Here is a 19297-nt window from a genome sequence, read left to right as displayed (position 1 = left end):
ATTGTGTTTTTCCTTGAAGGCTTTATATGTGCATCATTTGGAGTGATTCCCATGCCAGCAGGCTTTAATATACGAGAGTAATTCTTAGAATAGAGGAGGTACCTGGAGGACATGAAAGAGACCATCGACTGAGGATCAAAACATAGCATTTTTCCCATCCTTACAGAGAGCAACCAAATCTATATTCATTTCATATTTGCTTTTATTTTAGAAGAATTGCTGAAGTTTGGATTGCTGCTTAGATACTACAACCTGCAGTAAGTGGCAATGTCAAGGGTTCCCACCCCACCTCCTCCTGGGGAGATGTCCAGTGGACCTGTGGCTGAAAGCTGGTGTTACACACAGGTAATTTGCATGAATCCCAGCAGCTTCATTTTCTATTCATAATTACCGTTAACAAAAAAAAACCCTAAAAACACTGAATTGTGCTGACAGTCTAATATTTTCACAGCTAGTGGTTGATATACGAGCTATATTATATTGAAATTTTCTACGTCTTTTGTTCAGGTCAAAGTAGTGAAATTTTCCTACATGTGGACCATTAATAACTTCAGTTTCTGCCGAGAAGAGATGGGTGAAGTTTTAAAGAGTTCTACATTTTCATCAGGGCCAAATGACAAAATGAAGTGGTAAGATCTTCATTCTGGCAACTGCTTTTTTTGTTGTTTTGTTTTCACTAGCAAAAGTTGAAAATTCAAGTTACAAATAAGTATCAAAACTTTGTTTGTGATGTTTAATTGCAGGTACAGGTTGCTTCTGGTTTTATAGTTTGAAGTAGGGAAACACTTGTTTTAATGGGGTATGGCATTCTCTCTTTAAAAAATGAATATCTATTTGAAATTATTCTGTGTAGGATTTTAAAAGGCACGTTTTTTTCCTTTCCCTTAGGTGCCTGAGAGTGAATCCAAAGGGATTAGATGATGAAAGCAAAGACTACTTGTCATTATACTTGCTTTTAGTCAGTTGTCCAAAAAGTGAAGTCAGAGCAAAATTCAAATTTTCACTGCTGAATGCGAAAAGGGAAGAAACTAAAGCAATGGGTAAGAGAATCTCTCAAGACTTATAAGAGCATTCCACAGAAGGTTTGCTTAGTAATTTTTTCTCTCTTAAACAGAATTTAACTCTGAGGAAACTTGAAATATCTTCTTTAAGATTATTTTAGAAACTGAATTAAAAATCTTGTTTCGCACAGTTCTGTTCACTCAGTTCTCAGTTCTATTCACTGAGCAGTATAAATTGCAATGGGTTACTAACTTCTGTCACTCTAGATTCTTGTAGCCTAATTTTTCTAGCAGTTTATTCTTGGTTCCTGTTAGTAGAGTTGTTTTTGCTTTTTTCTAACTACGAAAAAGTTATAGTGCCATATTATATAAGGATAAATGTGTTTTAGATGCTCCTTTAGAGTGTTTTTGTCTACTTCATCTGATTTACACTAATTAGTGTAAAAACATGGATCTCATACCCAAGGAACTCAAAGACTTTGTAATAATTGATGAGTTGATTTAATTGCCTTCTTGTTTTCCGTCTTACAGGCACAACCTTTACTGGAAATGCTTTTTGGTAAAGCTGTAATTCTTATAGAAACATTTCTGAAAGTTGGACTTAACACTGTCGGTCTTAACACTAAACACTTTAAGGTCCCTGATAGTGTAGCAGGCTGTGGACATTTTAGACTGAGCATTTAAATGAAATATTTTAGTGTATGCTAAGTAAAAACATAAATGATAGTATGACTTGTGATGATAGTATGTCCTGATCTAAATGTGTATGTTTGGTGGCCCTGCTAGGCAGGGGGGTTGGAACTACATGATCCTTGAGGTCCCTTCCAACCCGGGTGATTCTGTGATTCTGTGACTTCTGAAGGCTACCTTTCAGCCAGATATGGCAGATATTCAGTGGGATATGAAGAAGATCATCAAATCTGATTTAGGTCAACAATTTAATGCAAGCTTTCTTTCCCTTCTTGTACTGCAGGATTTGGTTTTGTTGTTTTTTTTTTTTTTTTTTTTTTTTTTTTTTTTTTTTTTTTTTTTTTAACATCTGTCATTCTTCAGTACTTAGCTCCAAAATCTTCAGGAGGGTTTGCTTTGATTTTTAGGTTTTTTAGTTACTGTTTTTGTGTTGCTCTATAGTTTTCAATCTCTAATTTGCCTTTATTTCTTTACGTATTGGGTCTTAAAGTTTTGGTTGAAAATGGCAATTCCTGTGCTACTTTCTCCTAATGTGAGTAGACCCACTGTAATCTTGAATGTAAATTCACAAAGCGGAGTGCAAATCTAAATGCATTAAAGAATTTGACTCCTTGGAAGAGAAATAGATGTACATATTTTGCTCCATATTCATCCTCTGATAGATTTTACTGCGTCAGTCCTTGCAAGACTCATCTCCATGAGGCCAATGAGTTCTTAGCCCTGCAATTGTACACAGGCCTCTTAATTTTTCCTTTTTCTTCCCCGCACTGTTGTGCATGACTGTGCAGACACGTGAGAAAGGCACCCAGTTGTGCTCTTTTCTCAGTAAAGGTGTGAGAGCTGCTCTCAGTGAGGGCTGTTCAGTGTAGGATGGAGGGATTTGAAGATCATTTGCTTATTGGTATTCTAAATGCTAGAATTCACAAGGTAAAGGAAAAATACAGTGAATAGATATCTTCAGTTTATGCTATAATATCAGTCCAGTCTTTGACACTGTAGAAATTAAACATATTTTCATCTTGGGAAATTGCCAACAGAAATCTTAATTCTTAGTCTTTCCAGCCGTTTACCATCTGCTCATGGAGATGCTCTGTTTTTATATATAACATGTAATGATGCCCAACTTCAGACATCCCTTGTTAATAATTGATGCACAGACTGCTGCTTCAAGCAATGCTTGTATAAGATAGGTAAAACTAACATTTTGACTTCATTAGAAAGAAAACACTTTATGCTGTTTTAGTTCTACAGTTTTGTATGTTTAAATGGCTACTGATCTTGTAATTTCAGAGGGCTGATACTGGTTCTTGCTGGTAGCAGTAGCATCTAAGGCTGCAGAACAAAGCTTTGTACTGAATCTAGAGAACTTTTTTTTTTCTTCTGAATAAATTTGATTTTATTTTTTTATTCAGTTTCATGGGCTTTGTGAGACGTTGGAAAGTTGGTTTAAAAAAAAAAAAAAAAGTGAAAAATGCTGACAGAGATGCCAAAAATCTAAACTGTGTTTTTTACAACGGCAGACAATTTTTTTTTCTTGGCGTACAGATTTAAAAACATGAACACTCTTCTACTTTGGTTCCCTCATCTCGAGGCCCCACACTGCACTTCAGTAAGTGCATTTGCCTTTGCTTCTGTGTTTTACATGCGTTCTTATAGCAGGTGAATGTTGATACAATTTCTCACCCAGCTTTTTTGGAATTAAAGAAAAGCCCCTCATATGAGAGTGTGTGTGGTGTTGTTTTTTTTTTTTTTTTTTTTTTAAGTTTCTACTATAACTTCAGAAATATTCTTGCTCTTTTTCTTTTCTGCACTCTTTCTAAATATAACTTCCCATGTTTTATTTTCACATAAAAGTATACAGTGTACTTTCCTGTGGTCCATTTTGTGGAACAAATGACCATCTTATAGCAGGCGTGTCTTGTAGAGTGACTAACCTTACTCAGTGCATGTATTTGCACTAATATGACCATGGGAACCCTTTTGTGGGCTGTGACCATTAGAACAGGGAAAACAAAAGGTTTTGTGGTCACAGCAAATTGTTAAATTTAAAAAATAAAAATAAAAAAAATAGTCATAGTAGCTTAAAAAAAAAACAAAACATTTGTCAACATATGTTTTTACAACCAGAGAAATAGTTAGCTGAAAGCTTTCATTTCTTTTTTTTCTGCTCTTTTACTCTATTCCGAAGTAATTTGAACTTGGGAAACAAGATTTTCTGTTTCAGGAAGAAGCTGAAATAGATTGTTATGACAACTGCAGAAGTGTTGTCAGCATGCATTTGTGATGACAAATTCATTGTCACGGTACTTCCCGATGAACAGTTTCTGTTTGGACTCTTATGCTTGAATTGGAAAATTCTCTTGCTGGTTGGTGCCTAAGATAAATCTAAAGAGATGCTGTGGTTTGAGTTGCAGGTAGTATAGACTTTTCAGATGTTAATGTCTGGTAATATTTGTATTTGACTTGCTTGATCTGTACATAACTGTCTTTTTATCAGAAAGCCAAAGAGCGTATCGGTTTGTGCAAGGCAAGGATTGGGGTTTTAAGAAGTTTATCCGAAGAGATTTTTTACTAGATGAAGCTAATGGTCTTTTACCGGATGACAAGCTGACCTTATTTTGTGAGGTGGGTGTAAATTTAAGCTTTTGTTCTCCTTAAAAAGCCCAAAGTTTCTGCTTTATGTTCATTTAAAGAGCTCTATGACAGTTGCTTTCTGTAAGTGATAGATATGGCGAGAGTTGCTACTGCTTGCATTGTCTACACTGTATTTTGTTTCTTTTCTTTTTTTGTACACATGTATCGGTGTGCAGAACAATTCTGAAATGATTGCTTGTAAACTCCACAAGTCAGCCAGGGTACACTGAAATTTACCGTAGAATTATCTATGAAAAGGTGGCTGATGTGTGGTGTCTGTAGGAGTATCATTTTATTAGGTTTCCTTTAAATAAAAAAGTGGTGTTTTGGAATTAAAGAATTGTTCATCACTGGGTAGGTAAAAGGAAATATCTGTGTGCTGGCTTGCATTTTAAAAAAAATATAAAAGCACAACTGCTGGCTGGAATCTACACTGCAATATTATTATTTGTGGCTTTAATCAGTGAATGGTTTTTTCAATTAAACACTTGATTTTTACAGCAGCTGTAAATTTTTTTTTCCTGAACAAATGCAAGTTTTCTGGGATATTTCTTAATATTGAGAATGAATATGGAAAACTGCAGTATAAGCTTAACTTCCTGGAATGTTATGAGATGCTTTTATAGTATTGGTTTTGTTTGTAACCTTAGATGTCATATTAAAATTGAGTGAAATGCTTGCTACATGTTAAAAATGGAAACTAGAGAAAGTTGCAGTATAAGAACTGTGTATGTTAAATGCATGTTGACTGGCTGTCTCTGCTGCCATGGAGTGATTAGTGGCTTAGGAGGATGATAGATGCTTTAACTGCTAATAAGTTTGCTTTGATCTGTGTATTTACAGGAAATGTGTAAAATTGTCTTGGCAAGATTACAATTTAATTATATGTCGTTATGCTGTGTAGGAAGAATAATTGAAATGTGGCCCCTGAGACTGGATATTGCAAATATAGCGCATCTTATTTTCACATAGACAAGTTAAATTAGCTGCATGATAAATTTGTTATGAATACAATTATTTTGGTGATAAAAGCAGAGGTAACAAGTATTTTATGGTTCTGCAGGGATACTCAGGAGTATTTCCTCACTTGGAGTTTTTCTTGTTATGAATAGTTTGCTGTAAGTTGCTTTTAGTGCTCATTTTTGGAACTGTCTTTAATTTTAGAGGGAACAAATGCTGATATTTTTTTCCTCTCAAAAATACTTTGTCTTGATGCTAATAATTGAACATAACTATGTTTCCTTACAAAACCTGGAGAAGTTTTGAGTGTTCAAGTGTTTGACCTACCCTGATTGTAAGTGTTGCAAGAAGTACAACATTTTAGTTACACGCAGAGAGGGTTTCAGAATATCTTCTGGTTTGTTTCAAATTCGAGCAAAAAGATTGGAGATGCAGGTTCTTGAAAATAGGTTTATGTGCTCTTCAGCAATTAAAAATAACAGGTATTCTTTGAAGGACTTGTATGTGGGTCTGAAATTTGTCTTTTTAAATTTGAAGCGCTTATTTCTGTGTTCACCTTCCTACTTGTATCTGTATTTGAAGACTGACTTACCTTTCTAAAAAGGTTTTGTACTTTGCTTGGTAAAGCTTCCTGGACATGGTGGGTATTCAGTAACGATCACTGAATAGCACCTGTACTGGCTTTCTCCTGTTTATCCCCCTAGTTTTGCAGAAGGATTACTTGTTCTTCTCAGGCAGTGTGTACCAAGATGCTGCAGGATGTTCTCAAGATCATTGGATATGTCTTTGGACTGAAAACAGAAGGGTTAGGTCAAATACTTTGCAAAATCTAGTGCTGCCCCTGCCAGCCCTACTGAATATAACTACGTAACTATCTTTTGAAGCCTCTAGGTCAAATTTGTAGTTCCACAGAATCTGAGATTTCCAAAGTCTGGCAACTGTTTTCATTTGCTGATAGAACAGCAATTTATCTGCAGAATTTTTTTCCTACGGAGTGCTTTTGCAGCTCTTAGGTGACTTACATAGAAAGCAGTCTGGAGTATCACACCTTATCACACTTACTGTTGGACCACCAGCTTCAAACTCAAGAAAGCAATGACTTTTCCCTTGTTAGCTGTCATCTTGCCTACTGAACTTGGACAAGTCATAATTCATGTATTTTTATATATCCACATACATGAGGATATACAATTTAAAAAGGATCTGTGCAGCCACTGTAGTGTGAAAAGCTGCATCTTGCATAGCTTTCTATGATGTAAGTACATCGGACCTTGTGGAGTACTTGGATCTTCTGCCTAAAATACTACTCTTCTTTAAGATAGGTTGTTTGCAATTAGTTTTAGGATCTCCTCATCCTGCATTTTGGGGAAGAAATAGCTTCACTCTCATGAGTTATTTTATGAACACCACTATGAAGCGCCTGAAAGAAATATTTAGTATAAAGTGTTTTGGGGGAAAAAAAAAGACTCTGGTGTTAAAATGATTGGATTGTAGCTTAATTTTAATGATTAATTTACAATGAACCCCCAAGCACTTAGATTGTAAGCATTCTGCCTGGATATGTGATACATGAAACATCGGATTTGTAAGTTAGTAATGACTTCTAAAGATCCTACCAATAGATGATACAATACGTTCATTCAGCTATGGGAGATAAAAATTTTGTTCAGGTTGCATCTAAAAAGAATAACTCATACAGTGTTGCACAACCATCAAATATATATTGGAAATCATTCTGAAATACGTTCTGAAATGTTGGAGACCAGCTTGGGTAAATGTAAAGAATATGTAGACGACTTTTCTAGGAAAAGTCTGTAGCTAGCAAGGAAAGAGATATCTGTGCTGACAACTTGGAGCAGAAAATTAAGGTGAAGTCTTGAGGAGCCAACTCTTTCCATTGACAAATGATAAGCTTTGTGAAGCTGAAACTCCATTTGTGTATATTCATACTTCATGAGATTGCCTTCTATGAAAACCGAAGTTTTGATCTTTGGATGTTTTAAAGATACAGTCTTATTGTGAAAATGAAAAAAAATGTTTTTATTCCATTTTTTTTAAAGGTGGAAGAATAGAAGGAAAGTTTTTATAATCACAAGGGGGTATGGGATGAAAGGGAATTAGTCAGTGAGTCAAATCCTCAAACTGCTGTCTTAATTGGATCGTCATCCTCTTCTGAGCTGGTTGGTTCACACTGACTTTCTGTGAAGCTTAGCTGTGCTATTTTTGCTTTATGCCAGATTTATTCCAGTTGCTTTGCCTCTAGAAATCAAACAGAGCACCAATCTTAACAATATCAGCATTTTCTTCATATGTAATTCTAATTTTCTGCATTTGAGAGTTGCAGTAATTGAAATCCCGTAGCTTTTCTTCTTTAGGAAGGTTTTATTTTAAGGAAGGTTTTATTCTCAGATGCGTATTCTCACACAACAGAAATAAAACCTGCTGAGCATTTTCCCAACAGACTGATTAAAAGGAGTTAGTATGCAAAGGTATTTGACAAAGGCAAGTAAGAATGCTACCATTCTGTTACTTATGTGAAAGACTTAAGCGTGGAGAGTAGTGGTAGCATTCACTTCAGATGCATGTTTATCTAGTTCTGCAGAAAACTTAAAACGTGTGAGTATGCATTTCATTATTTATTTACTATGCTTTATATTCTGTTGGCATGCACTTCTCAAATAATGGCTTTTAATCTTGCTTGAAGAAACAATTACTTGCGAGAGTAACATGGGATAACAAGAGAGCTGTGCCACTGGTATTTTACAAATCTTTTCTGTGCTCTAGTGATCGTACTGATCTGTTTAGAACTCGATTTTGTGTACACTTTACTTAAATGTGTGAAGACTGAAGCTTTAGTTTATCTTTGAAATAGAATTAACATGTATTTATGGTGTCAAAGGAACCATATCTCTTGACTTACTGTTGCTTTTTTATCGTTTGGTTGGATAAGCGCACAACGTTGGCCTATAAGTAAAATCCTATTTGTTTTATGTTACTTGTAAGTAAACTGTAAGAAACTGTTTTATGGTTCTGGCCTAATGCCAGAGACACCACTGTGCTTTGCTTTGCTTTGGAATTGCTGAACTTCTAGCAATAGGTGCTGTAATTTAATTACTGTTGGCGTTCAGTTATGAAAGAATTGTCTTGCTGTGATTCTCTGTTAGGTAAGTGTGGTCCAAGACTCGGTAAATATATCAGGACAGTCTAACACAAACACTTTGAAGGTACCTGAATGTCGACTAGCAGAAGATTTAGGGAATCTCTGGGAAACAACAAGATTTACAGACTGCAGTTTTTACGTAGGAGGACAAGAATTCAAAGCACATAAGTCTGTCCTTGCAGGTACTTTCTACTTTTGTATTGCTATTACTTTGTTAATAAAATTGCTGAAAGCTTAAAAATTGGTTATATTTAATAAATATTCACCTCTCTTGCTCTAGCACGATCTCCAGTTTTTAATGCAATGTTTGAACATGAAATGGAAGAAAGCAAAAAGGTAAGCCTTACTGAAGACTTTGCACATAAATACTTGTACGCTGTGAAATGGGGATAGCTTGCTGAGTGTTTCAAGTGTTGCTTAACAGGAAGGTGTATGCTGTGTGGTAGTGCGTGATTGGAGTTGGTACTCCTGCAGTCTCCCATGCATGAGTTCTGTGGGAGTTTCTTTGTGTAGAAAGGGCATATAGGACTGACTGTGGAAAGGTTCTGGTGGACTTTGTTCTGTCAAATATTTAAATCTGCCCTAGACTGCATTTTTGTTTTGTTTTTTAACACTTAAGCTGCTAATGCAATTCGTCTTGTACTCTTTCCCCTTTTGCTTAAGCTTCAACTCCCATATAAGCCAATGGACTTGATTAGTACGATAGAGCAAAACATGAAAGTTTTATGTGGTCATTAGGACAGAAAGGACCAACAGGTGAATTATAACTCACATTAAGCCTTGAGGCAGTGAAGTGCTTTTCATTCAGATTCCTTGCAAACGCTTGACCTGTATAAGTGTTTTGGATGGATAGGTATTTAGTTAGCAGAGAGTTGCCTCTGCTTTTATGCACATCTAAAATGGGTTGGTTATAGGCAGAACCTATGAAGAGACAAGGAAGTGATCAGCTTGCTAAAAGGACTGTAATGGATGATCATCATTTAATCTTGCAGGCTGCTGTGGTAGCACTTGTGTCTATGAATCCATCAAGTGCAATACAACTGTGTGGCATTTTTTCCTTCTTGCAGTTTCCCAGGAAACTTTCTCAGGCAGAATTGGAATATAAAAAGCACTTGCTTGGAATTCTTGATTTAAAGAAATTCAGATGCATCCCACCTTCCGTAATGTGCTTTGCTGACTAGCTTTATGTTAACAACAAATCTCCAGTGCAGCCTTGCTCTTGTACATCATCCTGTGCTTTGGTGGTTTTGTACCTGCTTCAAAAGGCTAATACTTGCTTCTGCATCTTTGTCACTCCTTCCTCCCTTATTTGCTTATAGGGGATAGCATGCAATACCACTGTTTTATTAGGAAGACTGTCAGATATGTGATGCCCATTAGATGTCCAAGCAAAAAGTCTTTGTTTGCTTTTTGGATTTTGGGAAGAAAACAGAAACTGTTGACTTTTAAGTTGGTTCAGTGTTCTCTGTTGCTCTGCTTTCTGATTTTCCAAGCATGTCATTGTCAGGTTCAAAACTCAGAGTGCTTTTAAATATTCCTGAAACTACCTTGATTTTCAGGTGCAGCTTGTGTAATACAGTCCACAAAGTTAGATATTTCAAGAAGGAAAATGCAATTAATTCTTCTCGTGTAAGGTTTCCCAGTTGATTTTCACCCGACTCGTAAGAGCTACTGTTTACTTTCTGCTTAATGCTGTGGAATGGTAGTTTGAAATTGTAAGGGTTTTGTATGATGGGTGTGAAGTGAAAACATGATGTGCACACAGGTAATACTTGATATACTCGCTTCAAAAACATAGCTGAATTCCAAAGGTTTTTGATAACCATTCTTTTCCTTTACCAGAACCGTGTGGAAATAAATGATGTAGACCCTGAAGTTTTTAAAGAAATGATGAGATTCATTTACACAGGAAAAGCACCAAACCTTGAAAAAATGGCTGACAATTTGTTGGCAGCAGCAGACAAAGTAAGTAACTAACCCCTAAGGTCTCAAAATTGATGTTTTGATATATGTTTCAATTTTTGAAATACCACAGGGAAGTTCTCATCTGAAATACAGAAAAATGGGAAGAACAGAATTCTTTATCAGTAGAATTTTAGCAATCTGTCGATAAGTTTTTCTTTACCCAAGTGTTCCAGACTTAAAGTAAGTATAGTAAGGATAAGTAAGGATAGTAAATATAATACACTATAATTAATTAAATAAAAAATAGAGACCATTGATACCATTTGGAAAAGTAGATCTTAAAATCTATCCTAGGTCTTGATATTCCTTATGAGGATTTACGCAAGCATTTGAATAAACCATGTTCTGTAAAATTACTACTACTTCAGAACTTTGGTCTTTGTCTTCCCTACAAACTTCATAGTCTCTTCTGCATTGGGAATCTTGTCTATTATTATCTACTTGCCTCCTCTTGTTTACTACTCGAGGTGAGAGGACTTAAAACGACACTGAAGTTGTAACTTAGAGTTGTCTTAACTTTTTTTTAACTTGATGCAGTACCTTCTTCTTTTCACTCCTTCATAGCTTAGATTGAGATTTTCGTTAGCTATCAGCAGAGGACAAGTAGTTGTCTCTCCTTGAGGAGCTGTAAGTAGCTTAGAGGTCAGAGAATGTTCCTTTAAATATATGTAATCTGTAACCTATTCACTCGCAGTTCAGAGTATGGTAATTTCTTAAACCACCTGTGTGATTTCTAAATTGGTTGTGTAAATACATCCTCAACACATTGATGGCAAAGCTTCCTGTTCTTGTAGTCAACTCTATGGCAGTATTGTAAGCCATCCCAGTAGTTAATTTCAAGAAACAATTATTAAGTTTTCTTGGCAATTTAGTATTCTATTTTTTTTTTTTTTTAATAAGAATTTTTGAACTGGCACTGCCCTGGCTTTGGTGACTTACCACGTGTATTCATTTGAAATGAATACCAGCCAGCCTCTCATCTTCTGAAACTCAGTGCTTTGTCCAGTTCTATACACCCAAGTGGGAAGGTGGAACAGTGTCATTTTATGAATGCTGGCTTTTATTGAGCACACTGATAGATTCTGGGGAATGTTTTAAGGTGAGGCTACATAATAGTCTGCAATAGCAGGGCGTAAAGATAGTGAGCAAGGAGGTCCCTTCAGCTTCTTGTAATGGTTAAAGTCTTTCAATTTCTCCTGAGTATGAAATAATAAACTAAAAATAGTGTTCTGCATATTACTAGAGAGATTGCACTGCTTTATTACATGGTATGTACAGAGTTAACATAACTTTTGTGTTCTCGAAATAGGAGTATCCTGTGCAATAGTGCAGTGATAAAAATGGATGTGAAAAATGCATAGGTGTAGAAACATTGAAAGTTGGCCCAAGAATTTCACTTTTCCTCAGTGGCATTTTTTTTGTTGCATGGTACAGTTACTCATAAAAATGTGTTAGATGGCAACTCAACTATATATGTGCAATTTATGCATCTAAAATTTCTTTCAGTCTTGAAAACTGATTGTTAAATTAAATGGGTTGGGGATGATTTCAGCAGAAGTGTATACAGCTGAATGAAACCTATTCAATGTATGACATCCTTCAAAATATAAGCGCATTTTATTCATGCAGAATATAGTATGGAAACATTTTACATACCTTTTCTGGTAGACTGTGTTAAAGTTATAAGTAGTTGTTTTTAAAAGAATAAATTCAGAAAAGGAAGAAAAGCAACCTCGCAGCAAGCCAGTTTCAAGCAGACTAATATACTTTTGTTTTGAGAGGTTTCATGAAACTTTCCTTTGTACATTTTTTTGCCCCGCGCTTTGAGATGTAAACTTACCTGATGATGGTTTTAATAAAGTACCTGTGTCTTCCTTGCTCTTCTTCTTTTGCCAAACTGAAGGAAAACAAACTCTTAAATGAGTTACTTCTTGTTGATTGTTTTTTGTTTTTTTTTTTTTAAGTCCTTCTAATAATTTCTAGCCTGATGTCTTACCATTTGAAGACTCCAATGCAGCATATTGAATTTCCTGTTGGCTCTTAAGCTTGAGAGACACTAAGTGTTTCCATGGCTGGGTCTGTCTTAAACTGTCTTTTGAACTAACGGTAAAAAGAATAAGTTTGAACAATAATTAGTGTAGTTTTTTCTTTTATCAGTATGCACTGGAACGGCTGAAGGTCATGTGTGAGGAAGCACTCTGTAGTAACCTCTCGGTAGAAAATGTTGCTGACATCCTTATCCTCGCAGATTTGCACAGCGCTGAACAGTTAAAAGCACAAGCAATAGACTTTATTAACAGGCAAGTAATGTTAATGAGAATCTAAATATATTTTAACTTAGGCTTTGCATACCTTCTCAATATGAGCACATGCTCTCTCTTTCAGGTGCAGTGTTCTTAGACAACTTGGGTGTAAAGATGGGAAAAACTGGAATAGCAAGTAAGTTTCCCTGCTTCCTGATGTTCTGTACAAACACTGCTACATAGACCGCAGATCTTAAGAACTGTTACTTCATTTCCACACTACTGAGGCCTGTCACTCACTGTAAGTAAAATAGGATTTGGCAGATATTACCACAGTTATGATTGTGACTTCCCTTTTAGATGATATGGGGAGTTAACTGCCCTCCGGTGCGAGGTCATAAAAACAGCTAGGTTTCAATCCCTTTCCTAGGAAGAGTCAGTGCTGTGAGAAAAGCGGCATCAGCCCTTAGTGAAGGAAATCTTTCAGTAACCAGGTTGTGCCTGGTGCACTGACAACTCTGGTGTGATTTCAAGACTTGCTTAGATGAGTCTGAGCCTGCAGCATTACCAAAAACAGAAGGGCAGTTTCTTTTCATGCCTCTGGCAACATTTTTGTTACTATAAACAAACCTTCCCATGTGCAAGCACTTATACTTTTGAGGCCACACAACCCGTCAGTCATGTCCCTTGATCTGACTGATTCTCTAAGTGCTCATGCCTGTGATCAGTTGAGAATATGTCCCTCATACTGTAGGACTGATTGCAGTATGTACTTAAAGCAGCTCAAGTAAATCATGGAGCAGAAGACAGCCAGCTTCACAATGAATAGTGGTAAGCTGAAATGTAGTAAAAGGACAGCAGGGTTTTACTTCTTGCTGTCAGAATCTCCGGAACAGTTCAAGAACTTGTGCTTATACCAGTAATTTTAGTAGTGTTTTCCCTGAAGAACTTGATTCTCATAGGTGTCGCGAATGAGCATGGTGTGGAAAAGGAAGGGTATGGTAGAAAGAAATCGTGACATACGAAGTAGGAAAACTAATAAAACTCTGTGACCAGCGTGGACTAGTCGGTGTGTTATTTTTCCTGTGATTTGGAGTTTACTAGTTGGCTTTGGTCTAGGGTAATTGCTAGTAAGGATACTGGCCATCTTTATTTCCCTGATGCATTGTGGATGATTTAACTGAAGCAATTTGAGAGGGCCTGGCTTAACTTACTGAGAACTAAGGTGTCCAAACGTTGGTGTTATTGCTCAAGGCACTTACCTCTATTGACTTGCAGCAGAAGATTAAAGGCTGGCATTAGAAATCCGCAAAAAAACTTTTCTTTGAGAGAGATTACACAGCGTAGAGATCAGATGCTAACTTTATGCCTGACAATTTCCCAAGACAATATGAAGATTCTTATGAAAATGCATCAGTGGAAGTCTGGGATCAGTGGCTAAGCTGTTTGTTCCAAACGACAAATTTATCCTGTGTCCATGTGCCACGTGTCTCAACCAGCATAGTATTCTTTGTTTGCAGAGTAAATATTATGGCTTTGCTTTATATTATTTCAAAACAATATTGCATCGACTTTTTTGTAAATAATATAAATATGTTGAGAAAATACATTATTATTTCATGAATGTCAATATGATGCTTGCTGAAATCTGTTGTTAAAAATTGACAGTGGCTGCTGAAAGCTAGTCTGAATGCAACCTGGGATCTTGTACTGAAAAGAGTTGAATATCCCCAGGTATCTGTCATCCACTGGTACTCAGACTGCAATCTCTAACTGAAGGGTTCTGCTGTCACCCAGCTAATCTGTCTTCATGACTTTTTCTAGTACGCAAACTACTCATTTTTGCTGCAGTTTCAGCTGATTCATCTTGTCATCTTTCCTTCACCCCCACATTGAGCGTATTCTGTGTAATGAGATTCTCATGTCTTCCCCTGGTTTTCTTTTCTCAGCAATGAACTTTTATTTTTCTTCTAGTTATCTGAACATTTTTATTGCTTTTCGTTTGTGATTGAAAGGTGGTTATGTTACACTGTGCTCTGTATTGGACACAGTTCCCTACCTGAGGTCTGCCTAGTGTTGAATAGAGCAGGATGAGTAGCCTGTGTACTACACGCTGTTACTGGTATACCCGAATTTGGTTCTGCTTCCCAACGGTGTTGTTACTGCTTTCATAATGTCTGTCTTGTAATGTGCAGCTGCTCTTCCACTGTAATCTTGCCCTGCCTGCTCTTTTCTCCGCCGTGTGTTTGTGCACTTGATTTGTAAAAGTGTGTGACTGTTCTCAATACTTTTGTTTTCAGCCAAGCAACAGACATAATGGAAACAGCAGGCTGGAAGTCCATGATCCACTCCCACCCTCACTTAGTAGCAGAGGCCTTTCGTGCACTCGCGTCTGCACAGTGTCCACAGTTTGGCATTCCACGCAAACGGCTAAAACAGTCCTGAAATCTTCCATGGACTTAGAGAAACTGAATTGACTCTACTCCTCCATGTCCAGAGGTGTTTTCACAAACCATAACAAGAGTTTTTGTTATCCTTGTCCACAGAACAGAAGCTGAAAAAGCCTATTGTTTGCTTTTCAGATGGATAATTTATGGTTTAATCCTCAGCTTTAAATTAGACTGATTACTCTAATTCACTGAAAGGCCTTAAATTATCTTCAATGACTCTAGTCCATATAGTTTAATGTATCTTGATTTTTTTATTATTATTATTTTTTAATGTGCCTTGTCTTTTTGACTAGGCTCTGCAGGATTGCACTAGCTCCATAATGCAGTAAAGTTGATAACTGAAGATTAATTTTTTGAAAGGGATCTTCCATTATTTTCAGAAGAAAAAAAGATTATTATAGTTTGGTCCTGTGCTAACTGGAAGGTTTTAACTAGCCTCTCATTGAAAGCACTTGAACCAGAGGCACAAATGTACCCTAGACAAGTGCTGTGTATGGGGAGAGCCTGTTTACCTTCAGCGAATGCCTACAGGCTATTTATGGCAATATACTGCTTTGAACATAATTTATTTTTCATTGTGGGGGCAAATATGCAATGGTTTGGCCCGAAAATGTATTTTCATTACAGTTTGTAATGCTTATTGTGTGTGTGTCAAAGCTGTCCAAACGGTGAAAAGAAACACAGAATATGAACCTCTTGCTTGTGTTTCTTTGTGGTCCATCGCTAGTTTACATTTAATGCAGAACTGAACAAGAGGTGAAGAGTTCAATGTGAAAACAGAAAAGTATTGTATATGGAAAAAAATATATCCCACATGTACGGTTACATAGAAAAGTAAAGAATGCATAGAATGACCAAATGTAAATTGAAGAAAATGGGCCAAATGGATTCTTAATATGCACTTTTAACGTGTAACTTTTGTATGTTGTGTGGTACATATATATTTTGCTTTTGATGAATTAATGAGGTACAGGTAATTGTGGCTTAACTTTTTAGATACGTTTTCAGATGCCCACAGCCACATGGGATTTAGTTTTGTTAGAAAAGAAAGGCGTGTCTTTTTAAGACTCATTTGAAGGTGACTATTGCAAGCTTTCATATTTAAGTAACAGAATACTTCTGCTTATTTGAAAGAGGCACGTGGAAGGCAAAATTGTGGAGGAGAGGCTTTCCCCATCTCAGTGTGTGCACAGCTTCTGTTAGCACCTGGGAAGCTCCACAAGCATCAGGAGGAATATTTCCCTGAAATGTCAGATGTGTCGGCAAGCAGAGACTTGCTCAGTCTTGCATTTCAGTTATTGTACTAGCATTGTGGATGGTTTTGGAATTCTGCATAATGTGAAAAGGATGAAACGTTTATAAAATGCTTGTCATGGGCCAGTTCTTTATTCCGTGAACCTTAGCTTTAATACCAACTTCCTCAGTGTTTGATAGCTTTGTTTACAATTGAGAGGAAAAGTTTGCAGTAGTGCACACTCAAAATGTTTCCTGAGTTATTACATTGAGTTTACTGTAATAGTGATGTGTTGCATTTCTTCCTTGGGAAGACTTGGGTTTAGCAGTGGGGATTGGGAGGAGATCTCACCTAATTTATGATCGTGTTTGGATAAAGGCTTTAGTTTGCCTATTAAAAATAAAAATAAAAAAAAAAAGTTATGCAGGGAACAGAGAGGAGGAGTGGTTTACTCTCTTACAGTCTCTTTCCATCCTCATTTCATTAAGGTTCTTATGAATTGCTCTAAATGAAGTTTTTAGAGGAAAGAATGTATACTTTTATACTCTGGCCATTAGCAAAGGCAAATTGGAAAAAAATGCCCACACCAATTTCGTAACAAAATAATCTCTAAACATGCATTTTTCTTACCTTCCAACTAAATCTTTTATGATGGATAAAGTGTAAAACCAGAAACTTTAATAGTACGTAAGGCATCAAATTATATATTTACAGAGATTTATCCTTATATCAATTTTTAAATATTTATCTAAAATAAGGTCTCACAAGCATTTTTCACAGCAAGATGTGAAGATAATGGTTCCCTCCAAAACAGTGCTGTTGTGGCTGCACTGTGTAATGTGTTAGAACACATCATACCCTCATACCCATCACCAGTAAAACTTGCAGCCCTAGCACACTGAGTGACTTGAATATTTAGTACTGCAGTGATTGTCCAGATCAGCTTGATCTGAAGTAACAACATACAGTAATCTAATGGAAAGCTTAAGGATTTTACAAAGGCTTTTTTTTTTCCAGAAGCTTAATAGCACACTTGTACCAAAAAATGTCAGGCACTGTGCTGTGGTATTACCTACGTTGTGAAGTGTCCACTTTTCAAGTTAGGCAGTGTATACCGTACATTACACTGACAGGAGAGAAAAGAAACCATGTAATCTGATTGGATTTGGGTTTATTTATTATGTATCCTTTTAAGTTTGGTCAGCTCTTAAGAAAGAGGCAAAACAGTTGCTGTATTCTTAAGTGAGTGCACTAAAATTCACCTCTTCTGTTCTTTAAACACATGCGGTGTTCTTGTCTTATTGGGATGGGATAGCTGTTAATTGCAACCCTCTCCTTTGGATTCAGTAGCTTGTTTTCATCCCTTACATCTCAAACACTTGCCCTTCAAAGCATCAGTTGTCAGTTCTAAGTGCAGCAGATAGAAGACTGTGTAATACGATGGACAGATTTTGGGTTTTTCTTTTTCAGGATGAAATCTTAGGATTTTTTTCTTAGTTTTGTATACAGATTAGGAATATATCGTATGAAGGTGCCACGTTTTGGCTTGCCAACACTACTCCCTTGGATAGATGTGAACCACCGCTTGCATACTTTTCTGGGGAGAACCCTGCATGTGTGTCCTGTGTGTGTGTGCGTGTGTGTATGTATGACTGTGTGGTGTTTTTTGTCAAGAATGACTTTCTAAAAATAAGGACTCCATTTGCTGTTAAAATGCTATTATGTATTATATATATTATTATTTTTATTTTTTTTTTTCCATTTGAACCTCTCCTAAGGAGATGCTTTGGGTGGAAGAGGCTTCAATAAACAATCCTTATTTTCTAGTCCATTTACTGCATGCAGAAGTGTAAACACATTGTGCCTTTTTAGGAAACTGTTGAGATGAAGGGAAGGTTTAACAGGAAACAAGATCTTTTTAAAAGGTATTTTTTAAAGGTGAAGGAGAGCACTTGATACGCAGTTGAGACAGAAGTTACAGATCATGCCTTTGAGCTCTGTTGCATGTTGACTCCTGCTTTTGCAGTTAAGTTTCGCTGCGAAAAGTGTGGAATAACAGATATAAGTTGAATAATGGTCTATTTTGTGAAAATGTGAAAATATTTGCTGTTACAAGCTGAGTGTGTGTCAAAATGTGATAATCATGGACATGAAGTTAGTTTTATAAGTCACTCTAGTTCTGATGTTTTTCTCAACAATGGGTGTTTAACACAAAATTCACCTTTCTACAGGTCAGTAGAAGGCCTACGTGGAGATTATTCCTTTTAAATCCTCATGGGAAGGCTTCTCCCTTGGGAGAATAAAATGACGTGCAGTATTTGAAACTGTGTTTCATAAGACAGTGAATTGCAGATGTGAGGTATTGCTGTCTGAAATATTGTTGAGTTACGCTGAATTTTACTATTGGTTCATAAAATATCTTGATTCTTTTTTTTGACAAATGGAATGTTCTTTATCTGATGTTGACAGCTTCTGTAGTAAAGAGCTTAGCTCGTTAGCTAGCAAGACACTGACTTAATTTCATAACTTGGCTTCTGCTTACAGTAAATGGACTATGTTTGTAAAGGGAATTCACTATTTCAAGTGTTTTGCAAGGAACTTCACTGTATTTGTAACCTGTTTTTTGAAGGCTTAAGATAAATGAGTCCTATTTTAGAAATCAAGCCAGTGAAATGACTTGGACCTGTTTTGGGGTGGAGATGATTAAGAGAATTCAGATATGTAAACAGTTGTATCGAACCATCCAGCCTTTTTTATCAGCTGATGTTAATGGTGAAATACTTTTTGTACCTTGTTGCTGAAAATATTTTTGCGTTTCAGCACATCAAGTTACAATAAAGTTGTTACTTATACAGAACGTGTCTGTGTGGCTTGTATTTTATTCCCCCAGTGCATGTGTTCACAATGGCTACTTAACTTTGTGTCCTTTCAGAAAGCTGTTTTACCAGCACTGTATCAGT

At 36.4% G+C, this 19297-nt stretch overlaps 1 protein-coding gene across 2 annotated transcripts; it reads left to right on the top strand.

Moving 5' to 3' along the window:
• Window positions 1–267: 267 nt before the first annotated feature.
• SPOPL (speckle type BTB/POZ protein like) lies at window positions 268–15098 on the top strand (the record flags this gene model as incomplete). 2 transcript variants are annotated; one of them, XM_079538791.1, is made up of 10 exons in its annotated part: window positions 268–345; window positions 508–629; window positions 889–1040; window positions 4189–4316; window positions 8450–8627; window positions 8726–8781; window positions 10288–10410; window positions 12568–12710; window positions 12796–12849; window positions 14954–15098. In XM_079538791.1, 10 exons carry the CDS (start codon window positions 268–270, stop codon window positions 15096–15098), a joined length of 1179 nt encoding a protein of 392 aa, XP_079394917.1. The 2 variants fall into 2 exon arrangements, with proteins under 2 accessions (XP_079394917.1, XP_079394918.1); XM_079538792.1 differs by lacking the exon at window positions 12796–12849.
• Between the last annotated feature and the right edge of the window lie 4199 nt (window positions 15099–19297).

Source organism: Tetrao urogallus (assembly GCF_951394365.1).
Source record: "Tetrao urogallus genome assembly, chromosome: 8".
Lineage (NCBI taxonomy): Eukaryota > Metazoa > Chordata > Aves > Galliformes > Phasianidae > Tetrao > Tetrao urogallus.
This window is presented reverse-complemented; position numbering and strand designations above follow the sequence as displayed.